Source organism: Tasmannia lanceolata, unplaced genomic scaffold (assembly GCF_043159265.1).
Source record: "Tasmannia lanceolata isolate RefF3 unplaced genomic scaffold, GAP_Taslan_0.1 ptg000007l, whole genome shotgun sequence".
NCBI classification, from domain to species: domain Eukaryota; kingdom Viridiplantae; phylum Streptophyta; class Magnoliopsida; order Canellales; family Winteraceae; genus Tasmannia; species Tasmannia lanceolata.
The window spans coordinates 589,005-615,912 of record NW_027518684.1 but is presented as its reverse complement, the minus strand read 5'-3'; the positions used below and the strand labels follow the sequence as shown (position 1 = coordinate 615,912).

At 38.7% G+C, this 26,908-nt stretch overlaps 1 protein-coding gene and 1 pseudogene across 1 annotated transcript; both read left to right on the top strand.

Moving 5' to 3' along the window:
• Positions 1 to 446: 446 nt before the first annotated feature.
• Positions 447 to 25,459, top strand: LOC143881323 (myb-like transcription factor family protein). Its single transcript, XM_077384331.1, has 19 exons — positions 447 to 702; positions 780 to 869; positions 1,340 to 1,405; positions 1,510 to 1,569; positions 1,733 to 1,789; positions 2,696 to 2,825; positions 9,786 to 9,853; positions 10,033 to 10,125; positions 10,291 to 10,338; positions 12,804 to 12,980; positions 19,965 to 20,075; positions 20,501 to 20,596; positions 21,324 to 21,395; positions 21,894 to 21,951; positions 22,041 to 22,075; positions 22,177 to 22,267; positions 22,569 to 23,283; positions 24,132 to 24,533; positions 24,793 to 25,459. Exons 1-16 carry the CDS (start codon positions 589 to 591, stop codon positions 22,258 to 22,260), a joined length of 1,359 nt encoding a protein of 452 aa, XP_077240446.1. The 5' UTR covers positions 447 to 588; the 3' UTR covers positions 22,261 to 22,267; positions 22,569 to 23,283; positions 24,132 to 24,533; positions 24,793 to 25,459.
• LOC143881236 (glucan endo-1,3-beta-glucosidase pseudogene) lies at positions 24,137 to 25,340 on the top strand (annotated as a pseudogene).
• Positions 25,460 to 26,908: the final 1,449 nt, after the last annotated feature.

The window sequence follows — 26,908 nt, the reverse complement described above, 5'->3', positions numbered from 1 at the left end:
TATATATACATTGTTAATGACCCCCATGCCGCTACTTTACAAAGTTGGCAACCGACACTACTGTGCTACTAATGTTAAAGGTAAGTTGACGGCAAATCCAATGCTTGTCTCCTCCCTATCTACTGCTCACACCACTAATCTCCTAACAAAAGCTAAAGCATTGATTTTTGTAAATAATTTTTTTTATCTTCTGCATAGGATTTTCGTCTGACACGAGACCAAGGCCATGTAGTCACCTCATGTTCCACAATTCAATGGTCTTGATTACACATACCCATTCTCGTATCGTATGGGACCCCCGGATTGATCATCACCGTCGATCCTGACTCTACTGTCTGCGTAGTAGTTCTCGGGGGAAGCTTTCATTCAATATATTCTGTTGAGAGGGCAAAACGACCATCAATGACGACATTACCCTCATTCCCTTCAAGATGACAACATGGGACTTTCTGAATTTAGATCTAGGGTGTCTTAGTCATTTACGTCAATCCGTTTAGAAACATATAACAGTGTCTCAGACGCGACCTTACCTTTAGCTCCGATCAAACTAGCGATCAAGAGGAAAAAAGGAAAAGCAAAACCCTAGCCATGGATGCGAAGGACATTCTGGGCCTTCCCAAGAGCGTTTTCCCTCCTGCTCAGGAGAAGAAACCTCGTTCTCACAAGGATTCTCAGAGAAAACCAGATGGCGTTTCTCGAGAGGTTTCTCTCACTCTTTAATTCTTTCTTCCTTTTTTGAATCCTAGGGTTTCTCATTTGATTCTTTTTTGGAAAACTAGGTTTACGCCCTCACAGGCGGTTTGCCTCCTCTCATGCCTTCCCTCGATATTTCTCACCTGAAACGGAGGCCTCCTTCTGATAAACAAAAGGCAAGATCTTCTTCACATTGTTATATATATATATATATATATATATATATATATATATATATATAGTTTTTTTGTATTCGTCGAGATTCTACTGTTTTTTCTTTTTTCTTTTACTCTTTTGGATCTAGGGTTAGGTCGGTTCAATTTTTGGAAATTAGGGTTTGGAGCGTGCTTTTTCTTTCTGCAAAAGATGGAAATTTGCTTATCATCATGCAGTATCAATACTTTAGTTGCTGTGTAGTTACAAATTTGAGGTTAGGTCATTTCAAATTTTAAAAATTAGGGTTTGGAGTGTGGTTTTACTTTCTGAAAAAAGATGGCAATTTGCGTAGTTACAAATTTGAGGTAAGGTCAGTTCAAAATTTTGAAATTAGGGTTTGGAGTGTTGTTTGTCTTTCTGAAAAAGATGGAAATTTGCGTATCAATATTTTAGTCGTTGTTTAGTTACAAATTTGAGATTGTTGATGCAGATCTCCTGGCAATGGCTTCCCTTTACTTCCTCTGCTCGAACTGATAATTTGCAACTTTATCATTGGGTATGTTTCCACACCTTAATATGATTAGACTAAGCTTTCGAAATTTCCAACTGCCACACATTCAATTATGTTTCTTATGCTGTTTTGAATTTCTCAATCTCCAGGCCAGAGTTGTAAATGGCGTTCCTCCCACGGGTGACTACTCTTTTGCCAAGTATAACAAAGTATGTTTGAGGGCTGAGGACACTTGTTCTCATCTTACTATGCACTTTTATCTCATGTTTTTAATATTTTCTTGAGTTCAATTACTTGTAGTTGTTTAGCTATTGTGGATTCTCTTTTTCATTGAGAAAGTGATACGTACTCTTTAATATGATATGGGCGCAGTCTGTTGACATCATCAAATACACGGATGAAGAATATGAAAAGCATTTGACAGATCCTGTAGGTACAAATTGAATTTACATCTTTGATTTTCTCTATGCCACTATTTATTGATTAGTGTAATTTTTGGCTGCGATTTTTAATATATAATGGAAATCTAAAGCTTTTATATTGCCCTAGTTAGCTTTATGAGTCTGTTTTTTTTTAATGGCACTTTATGAGTCATATTTTGCAAATGTTACATCATGGCTTATTATTCAATTCCTGTTGCTTATCACTTATTCTTGCGTTTTCATTGCCTCATACCTGAGCCTTCTGGGTCATAAATAACCTTTGCGAAAATGGAAAACAAATAGAACCTTATTATGCCAAGAATAATGCCACATCTTAATGTTGATTTTAAACTCCAGCCACTTTGATGACAATTAGTTACTCATTAGAGTATGAGATAGTCTTCTGTGTTTCATGGGAACACATTTTTGTCTGATGTGAAAAGGAAAAGAATGATCACCAACAAGCCTTATACGATGCACAAATTCTAATGATGGAAATCAGTGCTGTTTCTTTTTGCCTAATAAAAATGTTTCTTCATATTTTCACAACCAGTCATAGTAAGCCATTTATTTTTGCCTAATAAAAATGTTTCTTTCATATGTTCACAACCAATAGATGAAGCTAAAGATCAATGTTTTCATTAATGTTACCTGAACTGCAATTTTTTTGTTTATTTTTTCATGGTGGCACTCAAAATTTCTCTTTACTGCAACATTATCAACTATTTTAGTATTTCTGGGGCACATTTATATTGCTTCTTACTTTTGGTGTCCCTATCTGCAAGTTGCTTAGTTTCTACTATCACGTTGAAGCTGCATCATTTTGTGTGTGTGTGTTTTAAAATTTTTGGAATCATCATTTCATGACTTAGTATCATGACCGAATACTTTTTTTTTTTGTGTTTATATTTAGATGTGGACAAAGGAAGAGACAGACCGATTATTTGATTTGTGCGAACAATTTGATCTTCGCTTCATAGTGATTGCTGACAGGTTCCCAGCCTCCCGAACCGTGGAGGAATTGAAGAGTCGTTATTATGCCGGTATTGTTTATGTTTCCGTGTTTGATTATCTTGCACTATTGCCTGTTCTATTCTTACCAAGATCCCTTCTATCATTATAGTACTTTCTGTTGTTAATTTCATGGGCTATTTTTTTGGGTTTTCAATTAATTTAGTCATTCCAGATCTGTAATTCTTTTAATGTTTGGAACCCAGGATTTCGTTTGTTCACTCATATTCTTATTTATGAATTTAATATCCTCTTCCACATATTTTTTTGAACAATAATATCCTCTTCCACATATTACGGATCTTTGTTATAATCAATTGATATTATTCAAATAGTGGTTGCATTAGATCCTCGAAAATACCATGAAACAAATATGCTATTTGTTCTATTCACATACCCAAAAGCTAGCTTAAAGTTGTCCGACTGATCTATATTTGATCTCTTACCATTTTGTATGACCCTATTCTTCAATCTTCCAGTATACTTTATTTAATTTGTTGGTTCAAACAGACATAAAATGGCCTAAATGCAAAAGGCTGTTCGGTATGCAGATAGCAATCCATGCATGAGCTTCTATTGGAATTTTGTTACCTGCTTGGTGTGGGTCCGTCCGGGAAATCCGGGCGGGGGTTCTCCTGATGGTCGTCGGGGTGATTCCTCCTGGAGTTCTCACTACCACACTCGGGTGTGTATTTTATTATTGTTTTCTTGTATCCTTTTGGTTAGGGGTGTGTTTGTGTCTGCATTTCCTGTGAATTTGGGATGAATATATGAATTTTTACGGGAAAAGAGAGTTTGTTAGAGTCATCACCTAGGTTAGGGCCTAGGACCTATGATCTGCATTTCTAGTGAATTTGGGATAAGAATCCGAATTTCATGAGGAAGGCAGTGACCAAAGTTGGCATCTAATTTGGGGCCTAGGCCCCTGATTAACTCTGTTTTCGACTTGGTCTTGTAAAAAATTTGAGTAAGGGATATAGTTACATGAGAGGAAGGTATTAGGCACGCCTCATGCCCGGGAAAACCCGGTCTCTTGACTTGAATTGGTGGATGTGGGAAAACTTTAGCAAAATTTATTTTAAACTCTTTTTACGGCTAAGCTTATTCGGTTATTCCTGAGTTGGATTTTAAACTGAAGGAAAGAGAATAAAGGTAAGGAAAGCGGGTCTTTTGCTCCCAAATGCAGAGTGAAATAGAATTTTGTGTTATAAAGAAAAAACAATACAGAGGGATATAAAGAAACTCTTTAATTTAGGTATTCGTAGACAACAATACCCAAAAGATTGAGATAGACCATACAACACTTCACTTTAGGCACCTAGAAGTATGCTCAGTCTCAATCTGATTGATTGTTGAATATAAAGAACATAAATTAAGGAAACATCCTTTAATTATATTATACAAAAGATAAAGGAATCTCTTTAATTTAGTTATTCATAGACAACATTAACCAAAAGATTGAGAATGGTTAAAGAACAAATGAGATTGGTATACATTCCCCGCCCTCCCAGGATTGCTGATTCTGACATAATTACCTTCTCATTTGATTAATCCTATGATTGATTAGTTTGTTAAATGGATATCGTATTTATATTGTTGCAAATTATGATAGTAAGCAGCAATTTTATATATATGTACTTGTATGGCCTTGTCACCATTTCTAGATTTTTAGGGGTTGCAGTGTCAGACACCTTGTATTCGTGTCGAAACTCGACACAAATCCATGCACACAAATTGTGATTATATTTTTTCTATGGTAGCCGTGTCTCCGTTTCTAAATTTTGGGGGTTTGCTGTGTCTGACACTCTCTGTCCGTGTCGACGTGCGACACTCATGTCCATGTCCACAAATCATTGCTATTTTTTTATTAAAGACAGAATGGTTGGATGAAGTTATGGATGATTTTTTGACATAATTGGATGAAGTTATGGACGATTTACGGATATTTTAGAGGTCTATTACTGGATTTCTATTTTAGGTTTATTTTGTTGCTTTAGATGGAAGATTGAGATTAATTGCTTATGTATTTTAGTATTTAGGGGTTTTTTTTTTTTTGAATGGCAGCAAAATTTTATTAAAGAGAAAAGGCGACCAAGACAGTCAACCCAGAAGAATACAATATAAGAGATAAGCCAAGAAAAAGAACAAGTACAATATAGATTACCAAATTAAGAGGCAAAAAACAAACCACTCCAAAGCTTGCCTATCTACTCCATCTCTAGCCAAACCATCTGCTACACCGTTAGCCGATCTCTTGACATGATTGAAAGTTATTGAGGAACCTTCAATTTTATCAGGGATTTCATCAAAGTAATGAGCAAACCGCCATGGAGGAACAATAGAGCCTCTTAGCCACCTAATTGTATTTAAGGAGTCCCCTCCCCCCCCAATCACTCGATTAAGAACTTCCTTTTCCAGCCGCATAATTCCTTGATGAACCGCTTTGACTTCTGCCTCACTGGCATCAACCACTCCTATTGGCCCTGAAAACTCCCATAAAACAACTCCCCTTTGGTCCCCCCCCAAATACCACCTGGACTTGGATTCCCCATGCTATATCCATCAAGTTCAATTTCCACATCCCATTTGAAGGGGGCTGCCAAACTTGAACAATAGTACCTCTTTGTTCCTTGCTAAGACAGATTACCCTCCATCCTTCCCAAAGGTCATATGCTGAGACAAAACGAAATAAAGGAAGGCTTCTCGCCTAACTCGAATGAAAAGGAAATAGGGCGATTTGGAGACTCCATCAAAAACTCTAACATTCCTTTCCTTCCATAGGACCCATAAGGTAGCTAAAAGACATAAAGACCAAAGAACTTTCCCTTTCTTCTTCCAAGGGATCAACGACCAACTTTCAAACAACTCAGAGAGCTTAGAGGGAAATACCCAATATATCCCAAACCTGGTGAGTATACCACTCCACACTTCCCTAGCTACTCTGCAATGGATGAAAATGTGGCCAACGGACTCCCCTGCCGCTAAACACAATGCACAATGATCCACGATAATCATATTTCGCTTTCCGAGGAAGTCCACCGTTTGAATCCTATCCCGGATAGCAGCCCAACTAATATGCAAACCCTTGGAGGAGCTTGAATCTTCTACACTTTTGCTTCAATCGGGGAAACAGAGCCAGATACCATTTGATTGTAAAAAGATTTGACAGTAAATACCCCAGTAGAGTCCCAGATCCATACCCCAGTAGAGTCCCAGATCCAAACCCGCTTGTCCTCACCAGATCAACAGATAAAGCAACCTTCTAGCATCTCTAGCAATCTGGCCACCACATGGAGTTCTCTATCAAAGAAATTTCTCCTAAATCCGGGTTTCCAGATAACCATGTTTCCCCTTCTCTCAAAACAATATTTCACCAAGGCCACCTTATCAGCAACAACTAAAAACATAGCAGGAAACAGATCCTTCAAAGGAGGGGATGCACACTATGAAGAGTACCAGAAACCAATTCTGTCCCCCGAGTATACTCTAAACCAGATTCCCTCGTTAAAGCTGTGTTTCAAGTGCATGATATCTCGCCAAACTGTAAGGGGCTTTTTACCATAAATGTCATTAGGTTCCCAAAACCCCGGGAGAGCCCCATACTTACTTATAATTACCTTAGCCCAAAGCTGTGATTGCTCCTCCCCAAACCTCCATAACCACTTCCCTAGAAGAGAGTCATTAACTTCCTTAATTTTCCTGATAAACCCAAACCCTCACTCTTTATGGGCTTGCAAACATCCTCCCATGCCACTAGGGGAATACCCTTCTTTCCACTAGATCCTCCCCACAGGAATCTCCTTTGGATGGCTTCTATGTGATTGACAATGCTAATAGGGCATTTGAACAACGATAAGTGGTAAATGGGGATGTTTGCCAAAACTGACGTATCGAACCAGATTTCTTTTCCATGTGTCTAGCCTCTTCTCAATTCTCTCCACTATGGGATCCAAGAGGATTTTTTTGGTCTCCCAGATCCCAAGGGAAGACCCAGATATGAGGAAGGGAACCTGTCAAGAGGCCCCCCCATTATGCCGGCCAACTCATCTGCCATTGTTTCTTCAACATTTATCGCATACATTCTTGATTTTTGAAAATTTGATCTTTGTCCTGTAATCATTTCATAGCATCTCAAAATTGCTTTTTAGATTCAAGACCTTGCAATAATGGGGTGGGCAAAACAACAGCGTATCGTTAGCAAACTGGAGATGAGACGCTTCTACCCCATTCTGGCCAATCTTGAAACCATCAATCAGGCCCCTCGCTCTACCTTTTTCCATCAGACGACTCAACGACTCTGCAACTATGACAAACAGGAAGGGGGGGAGAGGGTCACCATGACGAAGTCCCCTAGAGGATTTGAAGAATCCTTTAGGAGATCCGTTAATGAGGATAGAGAAACAGGCCGATGAAACACAACATCTAATCCACCCTCTCCATTTAGATCCAAAACCCATCTTTTCTAGCAAATATTCAAGACATTGCCGTAAGCATTTAGGGTTTCTATTTTTGTGTCTTGGCCATCTATATAATGTAATGGCAAGAGGAAAGAAAGATTTAGATTTTGAAGTTAAATTTTGGAACATTCTCTGTGAAGAGAGGAGAGCCTTGGCTCTTTCACGTAGGTGATGGAGCTTGGCTCCTTTCACGCGTTATATTGGTGTTTTTCTCCAAAACCGTGGTATGGGTTTTTCAAACCCCCACTAGATGATTCAGTGCATGCTTGTGTGATCTCCATTTTGTGTTGCCACTCGATGCTCCCTGCATCAGTTGGTATCAGAGCACAGGGTATCCTTGACAGTTGACACATGCACTACGTGATGAAGAAGTTGCTACCTACACCGAAAGTTGGCCAGCCTGATCTAGCCACGGAGAACAAAGAACTCCAGCAAGAAGTGGAGACTTTCACGCACAAGTTAGCACTACTTGAAGAATGCAACCACGAGTGGGATACCATGGATTTGAGAGTGCCTTCGAGAGCCATTTTCATGGCTAAGTGTCATGTAAGGGATCACAAAAAGATGAGAATATGAAGGAAGAAGGGAAGGTTGTTGAAACGTCGTTGTTGTAATGCCTTTATTGAGAAATAATTTGATTTGGAAGATAATGGCATAAACTCGAGGTCGAGTTTTCTTCTAGTGGGGTCGAATGATGGAGAACATGCGGCGCGGACCGGCCTTTTATCCTTTTTCTTCTACTTTTGTCATTTTATTTATACTCTAATTTTTAAGTATCAAATCTTGTTCTTTTGGCTTGATTTTGGTATAATTAGAAAGGTTTTTTGACTACCTATCTAACGGGCCCAAGATCACGTGATTTGGACGTGATTTGATGAGGTAATGGACGATTTGCGGATATGGTACATGTGTATTACGGGATTTCTATCATAGGTTCATTTTAGTTGCTTTAGATGGAAGATTTAGATTAATTGTTTAGGTAAGTAAGCATTTAGGGTTTCTATTTTTAGGTTTTGGCCATCTATATAATGTAATAACATGAGGAAAGAAAGATTTAGATTTGAGTAAAGTTGATTTTTGGAACATTCTCTGTGAAGTGTGAAGAGAGCCTTGGCTCTTTCACGTGGGTGAAGGAGCTTGGCTCCTTTCACATGTTGTATTGGAGTATTTCTCCAAAACTGTGGTGTGGGTTTTTCAAACCCCCACAAGATGATTTAGTGTATGCTTGTGTGATCTCTATTCTGTGTTGCTCGATGTTCCCTGCATCAATTACAACGTTGGATTGCACCTCTGGTTAGCACTGTCAAACTCAATTTTGATGGGGTCCCCAAAGGTGATACTGGACCAGTTGGCATTTGGGGCATCTTTAGGAAATATGGCAGTGAAATCCTCAAATGTTTCTGTGTCTTGTGGAGTAGTAAATGCGAACGAAGCGGAAGCGAGCGCATTACGAAAGGATTGCATATATTTAATGAGCTTTGACAGTATGTGCATGGTTGAAGGTGATTCTAGTAATCTTATTTCATGGACAAATGGTGTATTTGAGGGACCATGGCAACTAGCTTCAATCATCCTCAAGATTGTGTATTTATGCAATTTGATCAAGACATCCTTGCACCATCAATTGAGAGTGGCAAATGACGATGTAGACATTATTGATCATTCTGTTCTGATTACAAGCAGTCGTTTCCTATTGATTGATGTATTTCTGGTGTTTTTTGTAGTTTGTTGTAGACTTGTAGAGACATAACGTCCTGTTCATGTACACTTACGCTTTTCGAATGGAAATTATATTAAAAAAAAAAACTTAAATTTATGAAAAAATTTAGAGACACCATTATATTTTATTTCTAGTGATCTTCTAAAAAGCAGTGACATTTTACGAATATTTGACGATTTTACCCTTTCATAATTACATGCACCATCTATCCTAGGGTTGCTGGGCTGCTTGGTTTGTTTGCTAGGGTTACTTTATTTGATGTATTCCCAATACATGGTCCTTACATAATGTGAGGGTGTTTCAAAGGGAAGCAAGAAACAAGCTGTTATTCTCAGGCTTTCTTTAGTGTTTTCTGTTTGCTGTTGGCACACGAGCACACTTCCAGATTTAAATGTTTGCATGCATGACTCAAACATAGATAGGATGATGGAGTGGTCCTTGCTAGGTGTAAATATGTTTGGATGTAGGTTTTTACTGACCTTTTGTATAAGCAAACTTGACTTGATATGAATACGTAGCTCCCTTGCTCATGGTTTGCTACGACGCTCTTTTTGGTTCTCTGCTGGCTATATTCATGTTATAAGCATGGCATAGTCTCCCTCTCTCCCTCTCTGTCTCTCTGTCTCTCTCTCTCTCTCTCTCGGTGGGTGTATGGGGTAACGTTGGACTTTTAAGTTTATGAATGTGTTGGCAGAAGCAATTTGTGGGACTTTTAGTTCTTTCTCTAGTTTTGTGCTCGTTATGATAGTTTTATGTGGGAAGTACTGTTTTACAATATGGGAATCCCATTTCTAGTTATTCTTGTCCACTTGCAGTATCTCGAGCGCTTGTGGTTGCTAGAGCTCCATCTTCTGGCGAGGTTTCTGGACACCCACTTGTTAAGGTGAAGCCAAGTTCTTGTTTTGAGATTTCTGTCATTAACTGGATATCCTTCCATGACACCTTGTTTTCATACATATTTTTTTCCTTCTCGTTAAATATTCTCAGCCTCTGAAATATGAGGCTTAGTATATGTTACTGATGTTTAGCATTTTGATTCATAGTTCTGTTTTCTTTATGTAGGAACCTTACAATGTTTCCCAGGAGGTGGAACGCAAACGAGCATTGTCTACAGTTTTCTGTCAAACGAAACAGCAAGATCGAAAAGATGCTGAAGTACAAATCTTCTGTTTGCATATTTAAATTCATATGCATGAAAAATGATGGGCAATCTCTTTGACATGCTTATCAATGTAGTGCTGGTTTTGTTTTATTTTCTATAGTGTGGACATCTAATTTGTTGTTTTTCTTAAGTAATTGCTTTTATGTTTTTGCTTTTAGATTCTTGCTGAAGCAAAGCGAATAGCTGAGTCACGCATGATTAGCAAGGTAAGAGTGCTGAATGGCTATCTTATTATGTATCTATTTCATTACTAGCTGTTGGTCATGTTTGTGAGGATAAGTTCGTGTGTTCGTATGCATATGCTGTCATTGGAAACTTGCAATGTGACTTGGGCATCACCTGAGTTTACTCAGATCACCCAAGTGAGCAATCAGGATATGTGTTTACTTGAACTCAGATTGATATAAACTGACACCATTTACCTGGTCCTAGCCTGAGTCAATTTTCATCTCTCTTTTTTTTTTTTTTTTCGTTTTTTAGATTTTCTTCTTCCATTATACCAATTTTTTTTTTCGTATTCATCATATTTTTTCTTCCCTATTTTATTTACTTAGACCTGCTTAATACTTGCCTCCAACTTTTCCCAAATTGGACAACCAAAGCTGCTAGACTAATGATCTACTTTGCCTGTTTTCGCTACCAGATCCTTGCATGGATTAAGTTTGTAACTGTGTGTGTATGTGTTTGTGTGTGCATGCAGGGGTAAAGAACCTTCGCGTGATGCAGTCCTTGTTATTTTGCTGCTATTTAAAAAAAAAGAAAAGAAAAAGAAAAGATAAGAGGTGTACTTGTTGATAAAAATGCCATTTACCATATTGAAGAAGATGACTTGAAAATAAATTTTGGGAAACATCAGAATTCGGTTAGTACCTCTTAACAAGTAAAATAGTTGGAAATTTACAATCTTCTAAGAAATAACACAAAAATAACTAAAATAACACCACAACAACTAAAATAGTCTTTAACATTATAATTCTACAATAAATGTAACCATGATAAGGAAGTCAGTTGTAAGGCACTCAAGACCTGTTCGGATGTGAGCCTTGCTTCCAAGATCCTACTACTACCCATTCTAGCAGATGGACCGCTCTCCCTTTTGCGCACATCTTTTTTTTCCCCTCACCGGAATGCATGTGAAAATCAACTAACCCGCCAGTGGGTGATTCTGGTGCTCTCTCCACTTGGTCCCATACAATTCTCCGATCCAGCGGAAAGGATTAGCAAGTGAACATCACGATTCACGTCAACTACTAGAAAATGGCGATTGGTGTGATTACCCAATGGCCGATCCATCACTATCATACCTACTCGTTTCTTCTTCAGTCGGAAGGGGGATCAGAAAGATTGAGTCTCTGATACTGCCTGCTGGCCTTTGTCATGATCACTCTAAATGGTTTGGCGAAGATTCTTGAATTTTGTAACTCGTTATCATTTCACCATCTCTGTGTCTTCACCTAACTAGTTTTTACTGCCCAAGTCAGCAACGTTTCACCCTTTAGAGGGCATGTCCATCGTGGGTGCACAAATATTTGAAGTTCTTTTTTGTAGTTCATCCTCTATTTACGAATAGCTTCTGATGGGACATGACTTGGATGGGTGCACAGAAATTTTGAAATGCCATTTGTACTTCATCCTCTACTTATGGATAGATTCTGATGGAACATAACTTGGCTGTGATAAATTAACTCTGATTCCAATCTGAAGCCACTTGTAAATGAAACTGTTATGTCATCCTGTTGACAGATGCAGAATTATTGTGTCCATCCTAACTTTGTCTGAGCAAATATTATTGGCAATCCAGAGGTAAACTGAATCAAACTATGAGTTGCGCACAAGCTACATTGTTCACAAACTACATACTTTGACACTATGATTTGCAATACCAATATTTGCTCAAGAAATCAAATCTGAAGTTCTTTTACTATGTTGAGATAATTTAGTCTTGATAAAATGTGTTTCGATCTTCTGGTGAGAGAATGCACAATAACACTTTTGAGTCTTTACACGTGTCTAATTTTAACATAATAAGCACTTGCATGGTCAATTTTGCCGCAAATGAGATCGAAGGGAAGGTATAAAGAAGGCTCTCTACAAAGTCAGGAGGCCTTGTTCTCTGATCAATGTATTTCTTTTTTATCTTCAGGACACACAAGTGCACAACCACGTGCATGTGCACTAATTTTGTTAGTTAAGGTTCTCTATATTAACTTAAGTGCGGTCATTCACTGGATTCTTTTTTGCCACTAGGAAAATGATCAGTTAGTTTATACAACTGTCCTAAAGGTGACAGAGAACTTGTGCATGATGCTTATGTGTGCGCGCATGTGTGTGAGTCAATCATATTTTGAGCATTAAATCTTTTATGTTTCTGAGATGGGGTTCTGTTCTTGTGTCTTTTCTTTTTCACCATTATGCGACATCTAGGCAGACTACTGGGATTTCATAGTGATCTACTTAAGAGAGCCCAACCTGGTTTTTGAATTGTACTTTTTGTACAACTTTTAGCTGGAATTTTTTCTGATTGTATCTTGTAATGGTATTATGTTTAAGTATCTGGAAAAATATGACGGGACAAGTAGACGCCTCATTTAAACATTGTAATGGATGATGTTATTGCTTTCTGAAGACTATGAGACAGTAGCTGCTTCCAATAATTTTGTCATTTCTGCAGGGTGCTGAAGAAGCCGAGTTTCCAGTGAACTCAAATATTGTTTCGGAAGGTACTGAAAAAGCCACAATTCCTGTTGAACCTGTATCACCATCTTCCAATTCTCAGCCTCCCTCCGCAGCTGTTGCACCTCCAGCATCTACAACAGATATTACCACTATTCCAGCTTCACTTCGCATGGTGGGTCTAGTACTTCGGTGTTTCCTATTTGAACTTTCATTCCCTTAACTATTGAAATGCATTCATCTCTTTCTATTCTTTTATTTGGAAGCTTTTATCAATTCTTGATGCATTACATTTCTTTTTCTTGACCTGCATGAGTAGTGCTGGAACTTTTTTCAGCCATTTAGGCTGATTTTAATCTTGATCTTTGATTACATTGTATTTTGCCAAGGTTTGACCTTGAACAATTTCCATCATCTGTTTCATTTCGTAACCAAAACTTCCAGTACTGCACCGTTCTTATTGGATACTGATTGTAAATTCTCAGTTCTATTCCATGCTTCTGCAGTGAATTTTTCATCATCTAGTAGCTTTTCTACGTCTACTTTTCATGATTCAGATGATTATTATTATTATTATTATTATTATTATTATTTTGGCTAGTATATACCAATTTACGACCATGAGATATGAATGTATGCCTTAATATTTTCGTTGCTTCATAGTTCTCCATCAGCTTCCTTTATTTCCCTGTTATTTCTTTAACCTATGTAAACTTCCAACAAGAAGCTGGTTACTATCATCTGGTGTTCTAAGTCATAGGTTAGATGTGTGCATTCCAATTTTTTTTTGGTGTCCCTGGGTTCCAAATTTTATAAAGGATTCATTAACCGACCCCAACTAGTTTGGGACAAAGGCTTAGTTGAGTTGAGTCTCTGGGTTTGGACGCTTCATTACACATACTCTTCTATTAAAGTTCTCATACATAATCATTGGTGAAAGTGCATTTAAAACCACTATATTCTGTGTAAAATAGGATCAATGATTTACTGTGAAGCTGTTTCTTCCTGTGAACTTAGTACTACTTGGAAATGATAAAAAAACGTAGGTAATTCTATCTTCAATCAAAGTAGCCCATTCTTTAAAGAGACTTCTCTTTCTTATTGTCACAATACCTGACGGCGGATACTAGGGGCGGAGGCACATATAGCATGAGGGGGGCCATGGCCCCCACAATGACTCGCAAAATCTCTTTTATATTGCATTTAGTGGCCATGCCCCCCCCTCCCCCACCCCACAATGACCAATGCAGGCAAGTGTAAATTAGTTCCCTCCCCCCCCCAAAAAAAAAGTGTAAATTCCTAGCTTCGCCCGGATTCTGATGATTGCTTTTGATTGTTTAAGATAGAAAGATGTTCTTATTTTTTCTATTGATCTTGTCATAGTAACATGTTTCATTTCTTCATCATTCAAAAAAAATGTTTCATCCGAAGTTACCAGGATCGCCTACCCGCGATCTCGGGTTGCCGACCCCAAACATGGGTCGTTTGTGACCCTGATCGCCAAAAATGGCAACTCGGGCGACCCGCAGGAAGGGGAACGATGCATAGAGAGAAGGAAAAAGGGGGAAAGAGAGCAAAAAAACTCTCCTTCCCAGCTTCAATCTAAGCATAGCAAATTGGAGGCCGAGAAAAGGTAAAAAAAGAAGAAATATAGAATAGGTAAAGAGACTAACCTGAAACGTATGTTGTTCTGACAGGAACTTCCACTAAAGATTGCCGGTCGAAATACAATACATGTACAATATTATAAAACCTCATTCCCTGCTTTCTTGCTTTTGCGCGCGCCGGAGGGGTGGGAGTTGTAAATGGCATGAGAGGAGGGAAAGGGATATATTGGAAGGCATGGGTCCCCACTTAAAACCCCTAAACAAAAAATCCGACCACAAGCCTGCTGATATCAAAACTACAAGTTTTAACGTCTTTTTTAAACTGTTGCCGAATGTTATTACTTTTCCCAAAAATTGATATCTGAACTACAAGTTTTAATCTCTTTTTTATACAATTGTCAAATGTGATTACCTTTCCCAAAAACTGTTAACAACCACCGGTTGATATGCTTGACCATTGAATTTAAGCTTGACCGTCATATTTAAGATAAGGCCTAACAATGCTTTAGCATCTCTTGGCATAACATTAAACGAGAGAGAGAGAGAGAGAGAGAGAGAGAGAGAGAGAGAGAGAGAGAGAGACCAGATTAGTGCTCCAAATCGACCCACGACCCCAAATAGAGAACCAACTTAGCCTACCCTCATCGTACCGCGTACCCGGCTACCATCATGTACCCTGTTCCTGTACCGTGTACTGGAACGAACCAGGTAACATTGGTTTCATCTTCTCTTCTCATAATCTTAAAGGGATTGGAGGAGGCTTTCCTCTTGGATAAAATAACTTTCTTTAGCAGGAGAATTACTTTTATTAAAGATGTTCTGGGTAGCGCCCTCTATTTTACATCGACCTTCATTTTTCGATTTCAGTAATCGATAGAATCGGATAACTGCAATGTTATTTTTTTTGAAGGAAGAAAGTAAAAAAATATTATTTGGTTAGTTAGGAGATGGTGTGTAGGCCTTGCAGAGAGGGAGGCCTTGGGATAAGAAGTTTAAAAGCAACAAACAATGCATGACTCGAGAAATGGCTATGGAAATTTGGTGAGGATAGAGATCTCTTATGGAAAAGGATAATTAATACGAAATACGATGCCAATCCTAGAAATTAGACTCCTCTTGATGTCATAGACCTTACACGACTACCGTTTGGTGAGACATCTTGAAATTTGTGACTCTTTTTCAAAAGGGGATAAGATCATGGTTTTAATTTTCGACCGAAATCCGAAATTTTGGATTTCAGTGAGGACCGAAACAGAAACGTACCGAAACCAAAATTCCCGAAATTTACCAAATTTCATTCGAAATTTCAGGAAATTCGTAATAAAATAATATTATTTTATTCCATTAAAGTATTTCAAATGAAATTACTGAAATTTCGGGCGAAATTTCTTCCCAAAAAAACGGCATTTTGTTAGCCGTATGGAATTTCGCCCGAAATTTTAGGATTTCACCTAAAATTTCGGTTTCGGATAAGTCCGAAATTTTAGCTGAAACCGAAATTTAAAACCATGGATAAGATTCAAGGTAGGAGATGAGGAGATGATCAGAACTTTGCAGGATAACCGATGTGGAGATAGGCCACTCAAGGAGGACTCTCAACGTTATTCAATGTGGTTGCCCACCAAGATTTTTTTTTTGAAAGGTAACAAGTTTCATTCCATTTGAAAAAAGATACATCCAAGGGGACAAGATGTCCCTAAAACGACAACAAAGCAAGACCAACATAGGCTTAAAACAGCCCTTACAAAAAGCAATAAACCCTACAAAACCCAACAGAAAGATAAACAAAAAGATATAAAAAAAGCTTCGGTTACGCAAACAATATACTCGTGGTTGAATTGTTTAGCAGAGAGAACGATACAGAGAGAACGATACATTGAATCGTTTAGCAGAGAGAACAATGCAGTAGATTGATATGTGCGGGAAAGGATAAAAGAGTGGTTGAATCGTTTAGCAGAGATATACTTGTGATTGAATTGTTTAGTAGAGAGAACGATAGTGGATTGAAATTTTAGATTTAAGAGGAATTTCTGTGAACTGGAGTTGGAAGATGCCACATCCTTTCTAACTAGAATAAACTCAATTACATAAAAAGTATGGGAAAGGATAAAACAGTTTGGACGTGGACCTTGTTAGGCATTTTTACTGTTTAACACCAGAAATAATCCCTTGCATGCCCGATTTGTTTGTGAAATTAGAGCTCCATTGGAGGTTAATGCATTCTGCTGGTTTGCGTGCCCAAATAAGATCGCCTACGTAATCGATGGAAGATTATAGTTAACGGTTGCACTCCGTCTTTTTTTTAGGTAGGTAAGTTGGGATCGAACTTGAGACCTCAAGGTCGAGAAACAATGCCTAACCATTGAGCTATTGGCCCAACCTCTTTGCGCTCTATCTTTCTGACACTGAACCTGGGGATTGGCCCCTCCTTCATTGCTGGTTTGCTTGTATGACGTGGTGTTTTGTCTTTGATATATTTGGAGTCGGGTGGGTTCTCCCTGGTCACATCGCTAATCATATTGAGACGTGGTGGAATTTTGCGCCTTGGCCCTCTAGAGGCAGGACCTTGTGGAGCCTATTCCTGGTGCCCCCCTTAGTTCATTTGGAAAGAAAGGAACAAGAGTGTATTCAAAGGCATCGCTAAATGGGTGCATAGTTACACTATGACAAATCTTCTTGGCAGTCCTTCATTGCGCATTGGACCGGCAGTTATTTAGTGGGCATTGGCCCTCCCCATATTTAGTGGAGTTTCAGTGACATTCTTCCATAGGTTGTGGGAGGGGATTCGAATGAGATCAATACACTAGGAGGGCCCTGAGCACAGATGGACCCTACCTCCTCCTGGGAGGTTGAAACTGAACTTTGATTGCTCGAGTTTTGGAAACCCACCCGTAGTCATAGGGGGGGGGGGGGGGGGGCTGCTAAGAAATGCGAACAGTGAGGTGTTTTGTCCTTTTTTGGACTTAATTGGAAGGAAGCATGCTATAGAGGCATAGGCTACATAGCTCGTTAATGGGGTTTACCTTGCGAAAAGGGATAAGTTACAACTCATGATCATTTGGGAAGATTCATGCAACGTAGTTAGATGGGTGAGAAATGGGACGAGCTTCCCTTGGCGGTGGACGGATGCCATAGATGTGATTCGGGATTCTTTGGAGGGACTCAATACGGAAATGAGACATGTATGGCGTTTGGCTAACTCAAATGTTGATTCTTTAGCACGATCAGGATTTGGTAGAGTACATGCTCTTATCAGATCACTTATGACCTTGAGTGGGGATAGTTGAAGATAGATCTGCTTTTGTGGTATATGTCTTTATGTTTCTTCTTTTGTTCCTTTAGTAATGCGCCGTTAGACCCTCTTGGTATTTGGGTTATTGCTTTTCTCTTTTAATATATGATTCGCCATTAAAAAAAAAAGCTTAAACGGAATTAACATTTTGAAGAAAAATGCAGCCTTTTTTTTTTTTTTGAATGGTAAACGATTTCATTAAAAAAGAAGAGACCGAAAAGGTCCCTACAATAGAAACAACTATGCATAACAGTATAAATATAAGAAGCTAGGGAGGGAGAAAATCAAATAGCTCAAAACTCTCCCTAGAAGCTCCCTATCTCGCCAGCTTGTCCGCCTCTTCATTCGTTGACCGCCTAACATGGGTGAAAGAAACTGATGCTGAACCCCAATCTATCTTGAATCTCATCAAATAGAGCTGCGAATCTCCATGGAGGAGGATGTGAGCCCCTCAACCATCTAATGACGTTGAGAGAGTCCCCTTTTATGACTAGTTCATTAGCATCTGCAATCTATGGGCGCAACTCAGGTCAGATCGGGTTGAGGGCAACCTGAGGAACCATTTGGCCAACCCTAACCCGACCCGACCTGACCCGAATTGCAGAAAAAAAATCAGAAATAGAAAAAAAAGGTGTCGTTCTTGCTGTTCTTATGGGTGAGACAAACCGAAACAGGAAACTAGGATTGGCAATTAGCACGCCATTGTTGTGGACTTTGGGTGAGACAGATAGAAGAATGAAATCATCCCCAGGAAGCCTTAGAACAGAAGAAAAATGGGCAATGAATGAAAGCTTACCCAACTTTCCTGCTCCTATGAATACTCAAAACCTTCAAGAATCAAGATGCAAAGGTATAAATTTTGCCATTGCTCCTATGAATACATAAAACCTTCTAGAACCAAGATGTAGGTATAAATCGCGTCATTGCTGGGGTTGTGTGATAGCTATGTATTTTCCACCCAGAAGAAAATATGAAACGTAGCTAGGGTTAGGGTTTTAGACATGAGTCCCCTGGTATGGTCACATCGAATCTATGGGTGAGAAACAAAAACATGAAACTAGGATTGGCAATTAGCATGCCATTGTTGCAGACTTCGGGTGAGACAGATAGAAGAATGAAATCATCCCCAGGAAAGCCTCAGAACAAAAGAACAACGGGCAATGAATGAAAGCTTACCCAACTTGCCTGCTCCTATGAATACTCAAAACCTTCAAGAATCAAGATGCAAAGGTATAAATTGCGTCATTGCTCCTATCAATACATAAAACCTTCAAGAACCAAGATGTAGGTATAAACCGCGCCATTACTGGGGTTGTGTGATAGCCATGTATTTTCCACCAAGAAGAAAATATGAAACGTAGCTAGGGTTAGGGTTTTAGACATCAGTTCCTTGGTATGGTCACAGCGAATACAGAAAGTCATTATAACACCTGACAAAAAGGAGTGCCTAATTAATGCGACAGAGGAAAATACCGGTTGTCTCACTCAAAAGGAAAAAAACTAATCAATGGAAGGGAATAAACTATTGCATAAAACTTGGAAAGTGTGCCACGTTGTCTTGGGTTCTGAACTTTGCCTTCCTATTTATCTTTTAAACACTGAAAGGCAATAAAATGTTCGGGTTTTTGTGTCGGGTTGGGTTGCCCTAAGCTCAACCCTAACCTGACCCGAGAAAAAATCGGGTTCAACCCGTCGGGTTCAGGTCTAGCCCGACCCAAGTTGCACCCCTACTGCCATCTCGATCGGGCAACTGAATGCCCAAATTACTCTCCCTTCCTTATCGCGCAGCAGTCCTCCAATCCCAGCTGGGCTTGGATTTCCCATACTTGATCCATCAAAATTTTAGTTTTAAGATTCCGTGAGCCGGCGGACACCAATCTGGAATATTTGTGGGCTCATTCCTCGAGGCATAGCATATCTCTCTCCACCCATGCCGTAAACAAACCTGAAGCTCTCTTGAGTTTTTACCTAGTAAAAATGCAGCTTTCTTTATTGTTTCTTTTATTAGAATCTAGTGTGCATAGTCATATGTTTGTTGTTTTCTCTGGATTTATCTGCAACCTTAATATTTTTTTCTGCTCAAACTCCAGTATATACTTGGAAATACTTATCATATGAATTAAGTTGCTTCTAATCTGATGAAATATGCATCTTCTCTTGAAATATTCTGCGTGTAGATGTTTATTTTCAGAAGCACTGTACTAATATTTTCAGTTAATGAGCATGAATTCTTTTGTGCCTCTGATGCGAAAATTTTCAGCTCCGGGTATACTTGAGAACAACTGCTCTTGAGCAAATGGTGCAGGCTGCTAGCTCATCTGCCGGGCTTCGGACAATAAAAAGGGTTGACCAGACTCTACAAAGTCTTGGGGTATGTTTCGTTTTCCTTCCAAAACCGCGTACTTTTTTTTGTATAGATATGTGATGTTTAGTTTAGGGAATGTGACATTAATTCTTCTAGTCCCAGCTGCCTTTTCCATTCTCTGGGTTGGGCTTTTGATGAATGTCCACTTTCGGCTGAAGACAGAATGAAGTTATTTTGAAGTTGTGTTTCCTTTTTATCTGTCTTGTGGGGAGAAAGAGTGATTTTTTCTTTTTATGGTCTGATCTCTTTCTGTACTAGTTTAGTCGTCGTAACAGAAGTTCATTTTGAATACTAAATACTTCATTTCTACTTCCATAGCAGCATTATTATTTTTATCTCCAGTGTTAAATTCTACGCAGTGCCATCTTCAGCAAACTTATTTTTGCATTCAGTTTGCTTCTTTTGACATATCAGTTATTATTACATTTCAGGTTCACATAAAACCAAAGGTTCCAACCAAAGCAGTTTGTGCTGAACATCTCGAATTACGAAAGGAAATACTTACTCTACTTAACCTCCAGAAACAGGTTTATTCTTTTGTACCTATTGCTATTTGTCATCTGATATTTTCCACGTTATCTTTTTTAAGATGTTTCTTGCTCTCAAATCTGTTTTTTCTATAGATTTTATATGGCGTTATTAGATTCACTATGCGGGTAGATTACTGTATTTTATATGGCTTGGCTTCTAATGCTATAAGTGTACTTGGGGTCGTTTTAATTCATGTGGAGTGATATACCTTGGTAAGCCACACATTTGGATTAATCAGATTCTCTCGTTACTCTTATATGTGTTTAATAGTAAAGGTGACATTTTGGACTTGGTGTGCAAAGTGTAAGCTCGTGCTTTCTGTCTGGGGATTGCTCTTACCCTACATTTTCTACTCTTTTCCCTAATTTTACTGAGTTTGAGTGCGGCTTTTTTGGGTACTTAAATACGATCAGGTGGTTCTTTACTGCTACAAAATAAAGTAAAGATCAATTAACTAATACTTTTTTTGGGGAAAATAAGAGAAAGCAATAATGGCATTCTTATATGTAAAATTACATAGATTAAGGAGTTCAAGCACCTCGCAAGCACTGCAGGCTATTTTCCGTGACACGAATATAGATATGTTTACCATGTATGTGTCTCGATAAATGGAAGCATAACTATCATGACTGATAGGAAATGGCTGTGTTTCTGCTTTTATATATGATTTGTTATTTTCTTGCCAATTGCATGATCCTTGAAATCTACATATCACTTAAACAGATGCAGTACAAGGAGGCAGAAGCTTCGGCTCACCGTGACAGCGCATACGTTGAAACACCGGGCACTCCTAAGGTATATGAATGCAATTATTTTTGTTATTTGTGTAACAAAATATTATCATTCAAGAAGTGCATCTTGACAATAGATGTCAATTTCATTCCCTTTCATCCAAAACGGACGAAACATACCATCCTAGCGACCAAAACTGTATAACAGAACATGGTTGAACATTTTGGTAAAAAATCATTATGTTTCGGTCTATTGAGCCCTGTTTCATTCTGTTTCGTTTGCACTGGATGATCAGGCTTACCTACAATTTGCCTCATCAAGTGATCAGTTATGTACACTTTGCCTGTTTGGTATCTTTAAAAAAAAAATTAAAAAAATTACCTGTTCGGTGTCCATGCATTTACATGGGGTCATAGTGAGAGGGCATATGAAAACCAAGATGTTTTGCACCCATGTGGCTATTCTGATTTCTGTTCTATAGTGGGAATTTAAAACACATCCGAAGATTTGTTCCTATAATGGGCACTTACATCCGAAGGTTTGTTCTGTATATGTAAACAGCGGTCACTCCGTGGAGATCAAGATCGACCATTTATCCCTGACTCCGTTGCCTTTGGAGGTATTATCAGCTCCATATGTTCTTTGACTCTCTCTGCTTAGCATGGACTCTTGATATTATTAAATTCTTGTCTCCCACTAAAATTTCAGGTGAAAAAGTTGGCAAAAGGGAACAAAAACGAAAGGTATAACATCTGATTCGCCTGCTTCTCTGTGTCTGTTATTGCTTTGATTTCGTTTATATGGGCGCATATATTATTATTATTTCTTTCCTCTGTTTTTTAAGGCTCCTGGAAGATTTTCAGAAGCGCCTCCGTCACCCCCTCAGTCTAATAAAAGGGCTCGGAAATTAAAAGCTTCCGATGGATGATCCAAAGGTGAAGTTTTCATTTCCCTCTGATAAAACTATCACATAATCCCTATATACTGGAAATAATAGTTGTTTATGAACGCATATATCTTATTTGTATCTCAGGGTATTTTATTTTATTTTTGTTATTTTTGGGTTTATATAGGAAAAAAAAAGCTGGAAAAAAATGCTACAAATATATGAAAGTATAAAATTTAGGAACAAAATTAGAACAAAAATAATTTACTGGTATATATGTGATCCTATGAGAGATGATAGCCGCATCCCTCTTCTCATATTGACTGTTGACTGTTTGGGAATTGTAACAGGCAAGGAGAGATTTTTTCTCTTTTGAAAAAATGGGGGGGTGCAAATACCAAATCACCAGGGGTTGTTGAATATTAGCTGAAGCCACTCCTCTGTCTGGCCAGAAGATATTAGGAAGATGATGTCCTTGATAGTGGGCAAATTGGAAATAGGCCCAGTTGAGTTGCTGAGGTCCCATATCATTGGCAAAGCCACGGAGGCCACATAAAATCATTAACTGTGTATTTATTTCTTGTATATTTTGCAAATCTTCTTAAGAGTTAGACTGTATGCCCATGAAATATGGTTGAAAAGTGTCTCTCTTAATGAGATGTAGATTGGTAAGTAAAAAAGGCTTTTATTATTCTAAGCAATTCGTGAGTACACATTTGGCTTCCGGGATAGAAAAGCCAAAGAAACTATTATGTGTAGAAAAAAAAAACAAAGGCTAACAAAAGAAGGTCAATAGATGCTTTGACGGTGTATGCACAAATAATAAGATTCTCATCTATCCGAATACATGGAAAGAAGAAGGAATATTGTAATTAAAAGCGCAGAGGCATCGCATCTTCTCTTTATCAACCGCATTGGCATTTGAGAGGAGGGTGGAGAGGAATATACAACCCTCTTTCCTCTATTTAAGAAGGTGCGATGTCCAGGTATCTTGTATTTTAGTGAGTGTTTAAAGCACTAGCAGAGAGAGTTTCTCGGCTCTTCCAATGGCACATCTACCTGTTGGTCTCTCTCTCTCTCTCTCTCTCTCTCTCTCATGGGATATTTAAGTCTCATCTCATAAAGCTGGTAGCTAATCTTGTCTTGGCAGCCATGACATTTTATTCAGGAAATGTTAGGCTAAGAGTGAGGAGATGGTGCCAAGTCACTGAAAAATATGAAAAATAAAGCTCTGCTCTAGTAGAGTTTTTCTTTACTCTTTTTCATCCACTTCGCACCCTTTCCCTACTATTGCCCTTCCAATTCTCTCCTTGTCCATCTCTCCCAATAACTATTAGATCCTGATCATTGTCAATCTATGTCTTGGTCCTATTGGATCACATTCAATCGGCCTTTGATCGCTATTACGTGACCGGTCACGATCTAACAATTCATATTGCACCCGATCAAACACCGAGTGTTACCACATGATCGTACGCTCCAGATCACACTTGATCAAGCAATAGCCATTGGAGCACATCTCAGGATCACCATCTGATCACACCTATCTTGATTAAAAAAATATTCCATGAAAAAAATTTCATGGCTGATGAGTACGGTCGTATAAAATTCATGTCTGAAGATTTTTTTTTCCCATCATTTCACCACTTTTTAGTTTTCCTTTTTTTCCCGTAAGAAAATACTGCATATACACCCCTTCTATTTGTTTTCTAAAGGGGCACTTATGATTTATCGAACAAATTGTTTCACGCCACAATATCATTAGTGACCTGAGCAATCCCTTACGTTTAGGAAAATCATCAAAAAGTAAATTTTTCTTTAACACATGCCATCTAGGTCCTACTCTAGGTCTCCATATCATTTTCCATATTTAGATAAATGTTTCGTGAAATAAATATCCATTTATGTTCCAGGCTCTATGGTGGGATTCATCTATGGAAGAGATGGGAACAACTTACCACCGGTCTCGCAAACCATCAAACACTACGAGCAGGACAACATCTCCAGAATGTGGCTTCCCAAGCCCAATTTTGAAGTTCTTGACCACCTCTCCAATACCGAAATCAAAGTCACCATCTCCATTGCAAACTTCGAACTCCGATCACTCGCCACCAATCCTACAACTGCAAATTCGTGGGTTAAGAGATACATACATGACTATTGGCCAACCATCAAATTCCAATACATTTGTGTTGGTAACGAGGCACTATCCACTAGAGACTCGGATCACTTGCTTCCCGCAATGAAGAACATACACGACGCAATCCAAGCAAAATCCACCACCATGGATAAGATCAAAGTCTCCACGACCGTCGGTATTGTGAAACAACCAATTAGTCCAAAAGCTTTAGCTTTGAGTTGATGTTATTTAATCATTTATATTTTCACACTCCCCCTCACCTGTGGCCCCTATTTATTTATTTATTGTTTGTTTGGTTTGGGCGTACACATGGATTTAATATCAAAGACTTGTTGGGAGGACGTATCTCTGTACCATGTGAAACAATCAATTACTCTAAAAGGTTATACTTTCTTTTAGAGTTGGTGTTATTTAATCATTTACACTTTTAACAGGTATATCCGATCTCGAAGCCTACGATCCCACCAGTCCACCCTCCTTCTGCTCCTTCAATGAAGACATCCAGGACAACCTAATGCCCATCCTTGAATTCCTTGACACCAATGAAAGCCCGCTCTTCGTTAACGTCTTCCCTCACTCTGTGCGTGTTAACAGTGGCCAACATCCCGACCTCTCCCATTACGTGTTCACCGCCACTGAACCTCTCATGACGGATGGCGAGTATGAATATAACTTTGTGTTTGACACCATTGTGGATGGATTCTATTATGCCATGGAAGCGATGAACGTCCGCGATGTGAAGATTATTGTGGCGGCCACTGGATGGCCTCGCAGTGGAGGATTGGATGCTTCGATCGTGAATGCTATGAAATACAACTCGAATTTGGTTAAGCATGTGCAAAGAGGGACTCCGAAATGGCCGAGACGTCTTGAGACTTACATTCACAGCATGTATGACGAGAATTACAAGCGTGGGAATGCATGGCAGAAAAGCTATGGAGTATTTGACAAATATGGGAAACGCTTCTACACGTTCCCTTAGTAAACAAAGACTAGTGGATGACTATCTATGATCTATGCATTTATGGATGTAATAAGAAAAACTCATCTCATCAGTACTCACAAAGAAGCTGTTATATAGAAAGCATCTCTTATGTTTAATTCGTGGGAGTCATGGTTCCTTCTTTCCTGGACGTATTCGTCCCTCTTTTTTTTTTTTTTTTGGTAAAGGGCAGTGATAAATCGACCCCCCAAAATGATAAATCGACTCCCCATGTGTCTATCTCTCTCCTCTTTCTCTCTCTAACCCAGAGGAGAGAGAAAGAGACATGGGGAGTCGATTTATCACTCCCCTTTGTAAAACAGGACTATTGCAGTTCACTTCCTTGAAGTAAACGAACACCCTTAAATAATAAATTTCACTGGAAGGACACAAAAAGAAATCCTCTTCTTCGCTTTATTTGCAAAAACAGACTTCTAGTTTGACAATTTGAACGTAGAGTAAAAAGACCAAAATACCCATGATGCTCAATGATATTTTTTGATAGGGTGGCTCCCACCATTTTGTAGGTCCGACGATCTCGCACAAAAGACAAAGATTACCTTGCGATCAATGTGGCTCCTACCATGGGTATTTTGGTCACAAATTGATCGCATGACCTGATTTGCAAAATTCACTCAAACTTGAGGATTCTTTTGCAAATAAATCAAAGTAGAAGATTTCTTTTGCAAAAAAAAAAAACCCTAAATAATAATACTAATGCCCTGTTTGGATTGCAAGAAAAATATTTCTGAAGAGATAATTTTTTCTTGGGATTTTTTTTTCCTTTCCACCATTTAGAGGGACATGGTATGATTATGCTTAATTTAGAGGGATATAGTTATCATAAATTGAAGGTCTCTCTAAGTAAAAATTGAATAGGTTTGGCTCATGTTAATCGTTTTCATGTGTTAAAAATGTAGAAATATTTAGATACATTTTTCCTTTCCAAACATTTCCAAAATGTAGAAAATTTTTGCTCCTCAAGTTGCCTCTAAACCACGGGCAAATGTTGTCTTTGTGGGGGTCAACTCCTCTTTTCCTGCTAATAACAATTTTATTAAGGGAAGTGATATTTACGCCCCTTTTTACTATTAGGGACACCCAGTCGCATTGTATAATTGATTAAAGGGGAGCTAATGTACTTTACGTCAGAAGAATCCAGTGGGCTTGATTGCTACGTACAACTGGCTCAGGGTGTCCTGGTGATCCAAATGGGCGTAAGTATCACTTCCCTTTTATTAAGCCCTCAGAGTTAATTGTTGTATTTAATTGTAATGATTAGTGGCCGGATTGAATCTGTGGTTATTGTTCATATGCGCTGATATAAAAATTATTTCTCTTATCAAGAAACAAGCACCAGAACTGTGATCAGATGAGCAGTAAGTGTTAGGGCACCCATGCTGAGTTTGAGGCAACCATGGAGCAGTCCCCATGAATTAATAAGAGGGGCCCACAGGGAGAGTGCATTTCTATCGATTACGTGCCGACCAATCAATTCCCGATGCAGCTAACTAACTATATATTAAGGTGCCGCCCTGGGTTCCTAGAAAAATTCCGGGTTAAAAAAA